Below are 7,126 nucleotides of genomic sequence, written 5' to 3'. Positions count from 1 at the left end.
ACATAAAACTGAATTATCTATGTTTATACTTTCGTATATGAATATTCATATTTCTTATAGAATCTTAGTTTTTGATTGGTCAATGTTTCAGTCATGGATAGTGACTGAGCGTAAAAAAATCTGAAAATGCGCATTTTATCGGCAACCAACAAGCAAGATGGCGGAACACATTAAGTTGGCGCTTTGCACATACGTGTATTGTGCTGGTATAATAATTTGTTTTTGGTCGTGTGTGTTTGGATGTGTGTTATCATTTAGGCCTTGTTTTTTTTTTGGGGGGGGTGGGTATGTCACAAGCAGTTTACAATTTATTGAGTCAACACACCCAAACCCCGAAAATACGCCAAAATTACCAAACAGACCATTTGAAATGTACTAGATGATTTTGCGCCGCTTACAGTAATCAATAAAGCGCATTGCGCGTGAGGGCTTGCGTTGATGTCTACTTGCGCGTCGGACCATGCGATGCAGCTGGTCAGTCATATCTGCTTTTTCTTGCTCCAGTGAATTGCCTTGATATAGAAAGGGGCTGCTTTGGCGATATTTAAATAGAAAGAAGGGCTCTAAAATGGGTTTTCGGGATTTTCTTCTCACAAGGAAAAGACGACTCCTCACAGGAGTGCAGATTCCAATGCACGTAAGTTATATTAAATTCGATTTTCATTGATTTTTCCTCGGCCCTATGATCCAAACAACCTTAATCACCCTCTTTATTTCAGAACTTCTATGGGTAAAAATTCTTTTGGATAAAAAAATAATAAATGAAAGAAAACGACAAGGCTTGTTATAAAAACAAATTGTAATGTTCAGGGATGTGAGTGATCACAGAAGAAAAGAGCTGCAGAAATAGTTTAAATTATTTATAGTTCAAAAGCTGCTTTTCACACACACACACACACACACACACCGAAATTTAACAGTTTAAAGCAATTGAAATCATCAATTTTATTGACTGATAGTTAACTTGTTTCAGGAATTGTGCATTTTTTAAAAATACATATTACAACTTTCTGAAACAGTATCATTTATCAAAAAATGACAAACGCCTACTTGCCTCAATGATATTGATGCCATTTTTGCCGACACACATTTTATTGAGAATGAAGATTGGGTCTAGGCTTGGTATCAACTGAAACTTTTGTAAATAAATTTTTACAGAAATTAATGTTTAGTCTGATCTTTGTAAAATCCCGTTTAGGTGAACAGCCATTGATGCGCAGAGCGTTTCTTGTGTGTTGTTGTCTAAGAATCCGCTTCCATACAGTTCAGGGTCCCGTTTCGTAAAAAGGACTTGCAACTGTTGTAACTTTGCCATTATGGCAACTACCATCGTGGTAACATGGATCAAGGATTCAATGGTAGTTGCCATAATGGCGAAGTTACAACAGTTGCAAGTCCTTTATGAAATGGGCCCCATGCAGGTCAGTGAAGAGATTCTTCCTTAAAGTGAAAGTGTTTGAAAGACTTTTCTTTTTTTTGACAGACAGATGCATTGTTGGCCCAGATCAAAGCCACAGTGGCCTTATCAAGACACCTTCACTTTGATCCGCCCCATCAGATTGATGTATTCTTTCACTTGATAGGTGAGAAAAAGTTTTTTAATGATAACGGGAAAGAGATGTTTCGAGATATTTTCTGATATAAGGAAACGTTTGGAGTGAGGGTTTTAAAAGTAATATTTCTCTATTCGCTCAGATATTTATGGTAACGAGTGTAAACTATGTAAGGATTTTCGTTTTGGAAAATACTAAACAAAAAATTGAATTTGAATAATGGGGATGTACTGTCCCGCTATTGTCTGAGTCTAATAGATCGGCTTTACCAGAAAGCCCGTGACAATTTGTATGATTTTGATTTTTGTTCACATTTACAATCGCACCAGTATTTAATCTAAGAGGCATTTCTTGAACTATTCTGGACGTCCCGTAAAAACCCTAGACGTTCTAACTGAATATCTCCCAACTGATTTTCATGCATGTCTGATAAGGAAGAAAAAGAGGGGGGGGGGGTGAGGTGGCAAAATGAGAGCTTGAGAGGGGTACGTTGGTCTCAATCGTGGGGGACATCGGTCACAAAAGCCATTGAAGATAAACTCAAGCCAGGGGATCCAGTCTCGACTGCCAAATTCGAAGGATACTCTTCATGGATTCTGTGATCCATCAGATTCGACAAACTACGAAACCATCATGTTCTCCTTCTTTCATTATATTTGTTTTCCTCGGTCAATGATTGGTGGGGATTTTTTTTACCTGATTGCTTAGAAAGCATGAATGCTTGTAAGCAGCAACCAGAGGACCGACGGCTTAAGGTCCTCTCCGAAGTACCTGGTAATGAGGATTAATGCCTTACCAAAGGGCACTATAGCGCACCAAGAGGGAATCGAACCCGGGTCACCGGAATACGAATCCCCCGTTCTACCGACTGAGCTATCGCGCCTCCTTTAAATGTTGAGTACATTAAAGGCCTACTATTTCTTCCCCCATCTGTTTACAGAAATGTATCCGCTGCTGTGTGGAGTACTGAGTGAGCTGCAACCGAGGAATGGAGCTCTCTTCTGGGATACATACGGAGATTGGCTTCTTCATAAGGTGAACCATCCCGTACCAAGTTTTGATTCCCCGATGATTGGACCAGCAGCTCACAGGGCAGACATCAAAGCTATCAAGTTTGCTACACGTGAGTCACTGGAAAGGTGGCAGTATTGGTGGTGGTGGTGGTGAAGATGATGGTGAAGGTGATGGTGGCCGAAGAGGGTCATGATTGTGATGGCGTTGGTGGTGGGGATGATGATGATAATGATGTTGATGATGATGGTGTTGATGATGTTGATAGTAATGATAAAGTGGATGATGCTAATGATGGTGACGATAATGAGATGATGACCAAGATGATGATGATTATAATGAAACCGGATAACAGTAATACTAGGAATTGAAAGAAGACGATTCTAGCTTTAAGCTTTCCTGATAATTTCTTCGAGATGATACTCAATCAGATCCATGAAACCAATCATCCTCAATCCACAGATCATCTCTGGCCGGCATCATACTGGCGAGACAAGCACTGCTACAGATGTTTCATCAAGGAACTCGGCGCCCGCCCTCTACGACTTTCCAGTAACCAATGCGCCAGACACGCCTGTCAGAGTTGGGTTAGACGTCTCCTTGACAATCTGCATGAGCAGCAACCAGGTTTCTCTCCAAGGGACCTCCTTCCCCGCCGTGACGGCAGGTCGTCAAGAAGAAGAAGATCAAAATCGAAAAGTCCTGCTCGACAGGGCTCCAGGAAAAGGACCCCAACTCCTAGTCAACCGGAAAGTCACAAAATCACAATGATTTCTTCACTAACAGACCCATTGTCAGATGAGGAGGGCACTGGTTCATCCCCGAGAAGAAGAAATAACTCAAGAGGATCGGGTTATAGGATGACTGGAAACATTAACCAAGAAGGGCTTAGTGTGGATCGTGACACACCCGTCCTCATGTTTGATGATGTATTCGACGATTAAAGGTCAAGAATAAATAGAGAAAAATCAAAAGACTGAAAATTTCATCAAAATCGGATGTAAAATAAGAAAGTTATGACACTTAAAAGTTTTGCTTATAATTATTTTTCACAAAACTGTGATGTGCACACCTCAAATGAGAAAGTTGATGATGTCCCTCACTCACCATTTCTTTTGTGTTTTATTGTTTGAATTATACAATATTTCATTTTTTACAGATTTGGCAATGAGGACCAACTTTGACTGAATCATATAGATTAGCCAATGTTCATTCCACATGTTCAGGGAGGAGTTAATCGTTGTTTCAATTGACAATGAGGAGAAAATTGAATATCCCCTGTTTCATATAATAAAATACAAAAGAAATAGTGAGTGGATGACGTCATCAGTCTTCACATTAGCATACCCATCGAGGATGTGCATATAATTGTTTTGTGAAATTAAGCAAAATTTTAAAGTGTCATAACTTATTTCACATCTGATTTTGATGAAATTTTCAGTGTTATGTTTGTTGGATTTTTCACTTTCTATTCATATCAACGTTTTGTTTGGGCAGGTGGACTTGTCCTTTAAAAACAATGATATGATATAATATGCAAACCGTCAAAGCAAGCCTTCAAAGCAATTAGTCAAATCCTAGTACTGTAAATGAGCAGCTACATGCAATCGTGGCTGTACCTGTAGAATCTGACTGTTAGGTGAGAAGTGATGATAAAGATGGGGGATGATACTTTTTCAACTTTACAAATAAATTGAACAATGGAAATAAGATAAAATCATAGCTTGATTTTGGGAAATCTCTTAAATGAGGGAAATCCCAAAACAATGCGAAAAAAGCACTTCCCATAATTTTATTCCTTCTCTCTATGATTTCACCATCCGTGTGTGTATAAGAATTTCCTAATTATTTCCTTTGCTTTCTCCACTTATTATTTCTCCTTCATTCTCTAATTATCACTCCCTCTTCATTGTTTTCAATCTCCCTTTGAATTCTTTGGACCCCATCTTATCAAGAGTTGCGATTGATGCGATAAACTACAACTATGGAAGGCCATCAACATCTGAATGCATGTTTGATCAAAATATACTCTTTATATGAGTATTCATATTTTCTTGATCATTTAGTGAGATTCTCTTTGTTTACAATGGATAATGCGTAAATTTCCTGCAGAAAAAAGTATGCCATTGATGGATTTCCATAGAGTTGAGATTGATTGGATCAATCGTAACTCTTTGTAAGATGGGTACACAGTTCTTCACCATCTCTCCCACACCACATACCTCTTCTCCTTTGTTGCCTTCCCTTTTCACTCCATTTTCCTCCATTATTTCAATCCCCGAAGTTCTCTCCTCCGATCAATCTTCTTCACATCCCCCCTCCCCTTCCCCCTAAATTCCTCTCTTCCACCAATTCAGTGGATTCACAATTATGGTGCCCCATCTATGGGTTGGCAGCGGACAGGCCAATTTCTAACTTATGGGTCAACATCATGCGCAGGCTAGGCGCAGCCAGCACATAGTGCTGGTGTACCGATGCTAAAAAAGTGAAAACCATAAAAATTCATGATAAGCAGAGAAAGAATTCGCCGAAAATGGTCTAAATTCCCCAAAGAATTCCGCAGCAAATTTCTCTCCCACCCCCTAGACCCCAGTAAACGGCATAATTTCATGCAAACCGGTCTAGCCATGTCAGTCAGCGTAGCATATCGCATGCATTAAGCACTATTAGCGCGCTCAGCAGATGTCAACTTCCCATGATGCATTGTCAATTTTGGTCTGTCCAAACCAACAGGTGGCGTACCGTATTGTGAATCCACAAAATTGTCTGAGGAATTATTTCCAACAAACGCGTTTCATTGTCACCAACAATAAATTTCATCACAAAAGGAAGAAAATGGCAAACTATATCTTAGATTAATATCTATTAATGTTATTACGTGTGATGTACATATACTACCACAAAACAAAAGCATAAACTATTCAGCGATATTGAGGCCCATTGCATACAAAAATTAATGTTGAAAATTATTTTGAGATCAATGGTAACTATCATGGTAAGATTGATTTCGTTACTGGCTGATGAACTCGGAGTAAACCAAGGTAGTTAACATTAAATGGTAATGGGCTTCGGGACCCTTCTCTAAAAATAATGATTATAGTAACCTTACCATTATGGTATTTACCATGGACACCTTGATTTTTTTTTTCTTTTTTTGTGACCGATCTAATTTCCCATGAAACCATATAGGCAAAATTAACTTACTAGATTTTTTGTGCAAATGGGCCCAATCCTCCTTTTAAAAAGGATAATATGACAAATAATAAAACTAGTACTGGGGATTTTCCTACACGACAACCATTTTATACGTGTACAAGGAATGAAAAGCAAAATGAAACATATATTTAAGACAAATATTGAAAAACAAATGACATATCAACAACAAAAAATCTTGAAATAGAACCATAACAATTCATCTCCTTAATGATTTTGCATAATGGGAAAGTTACGCTCTTAAGAATAAAGTACTATATCAACACTTATAAGAGCTTGTATAGTGACATACTTCATGTGCTGTTTTGCAGCCCTTGAGGTGCTCAAAACAGCAAATAATGTGCTGAATTTTCAGTTGATATTGTTCCTGAGAGTAAATTTGCCCGAAATCTCATAAAATATTGAGAAAAATATAATTCAACTATTTTTGGCAAAATATTGCGGCAAGTCATTTCCAGATTGACAAAATTATGGTGCCCCATTTCTCGGCATCCATTCACTTCAGACATGATTCAGGGATATTGATGAGAAAGGCAGCAGTTTGAGATTGTTACATGAAATGTCCAAAATTCAATATGATTTTACCACTTTGACTCAAATGTTTTTTTAATGAATATCTGTCTATGTATTGCAGGTGTAAAGTTTGTGGTCGTTACCTGATTTTTAAAAATTAGAATTGCCCATATGCACAGAAAAGCGGCACTGCACAGCACCTATGTGCAGTCGCTATAGAAGCTCTTAAAAGTGCTAATTTAATACTTTACTTTTCATCACGTACGTAAGGAGCGAGAGAAGAAATGGTGGGTGCTTGTTATTGAAATCAAAAGCATTTGTTAGTGGATCCAGGATGTATTCATAGTTGACTGTGTATTCAAAAATGCCCTGGACTCACCAAGGCGATTTTCAATCAGGGGATTTGACCATGGTCTATGCAGAAATTTTTGCATTGATTGCACTAAATTCAGTGCCAACATTGAGAAAGCATACCCAATAATGAATGCGTAAACACGGTGCGGTAAACCTGCGCTTGTTACTCAGTTCGCAGCATTCGGGAGAGCGTTTCATCAATATTTTGATCCGACAAGTTGTCAGATCTGACATCTTTCCATGATCTTGATTGGCTGAGAGGCACTGTTCCTATGGTAACTGTCGTATAAAATGGGACTTGTCGGATAATACGTCCGACAAGTCCTTTCATGAAACGCCTCCCAGGAGTCCACTCTCGTGCTTTAATTAATTTACAGAAACAGAAACTCCTTAATACAGTAACCTAACAAGTGTCAATTTAGCTCGCTGTGGCTAGAGTGCGCATTCATTATTGGCTGCTATTTTCAATGTACATACTGAGA

General features: G+C 38.5%; 1 protein-coding gene across 1 annotated transcript; it reads left to right on the top strand.

The window, feature by feature from the left end:
- Positions 1-568: 568 nt before the first annotated feature.
- LOC121426662 lies at positions 569-3,570 on the top strand. The gene is made up of 4 exons (XM_041623033.1): positions 569-637; positions 1,484-1,583; positions 2,494-2,676; positions 3,027-3,570. The coding sequence occupies exons 1-4, from the start codon at positions 569-571 to the stop codon at positions 3,506-3,508; spliced, it is 834 nt and encodes a 277-aa protein (XP_041478967.1). The 3' UTR covers positions 3,509-3,570.
- Positions 3,571-7,126: the final 3,556 nt, after the last annotated feature.

This window comes from Lytechinus variegatus, chromosome 13 (assembly GCF_018143015.1).
Source record: "Lytechinus variegatus isolate NC3 chromosome 13, Lvar_3.0, whole genome shotgun sequence".
NCBI lineage: Eukaryota > Metazoa > Echinodermata > Echinoidea > Temnopleuroida > Toxopneustidae > Lytechinus > Lytechinus variegatus.
The sequence above is the reverse complement of the archived record's forward strand: the minus strand, read 5'-3'. Positions and strand labels throughout refer to the sequence as shown.

What these genes read in the sequence shown, in the direction of transcription:
- LOC121426662 (XM_041623033.1), top strand. Translation starts at nt 569, where the DNA reads ATGGGTTTTCGGGATTTTCTTCTCACAAGGAAAAGACGACTCCTCACA. An exon ending in GAGTGCAGATTCCAATGCAC is followed by an intron (nt 638 to 1,483) that starts GTAAGTTATATT and finishes TTTTTTTGACAG; the next exon opens with ACAGATGCATTGTTGGCCCA. An exon ending in TGTATTCTTTCACTTGATAG is followed by an intron (nt 1,584 to 2,493) that starts GTGAGAAAAAGT and finishes ATCTGTTTACAG; the next exon opens with AAATGTATCCGCTGCTGTGT.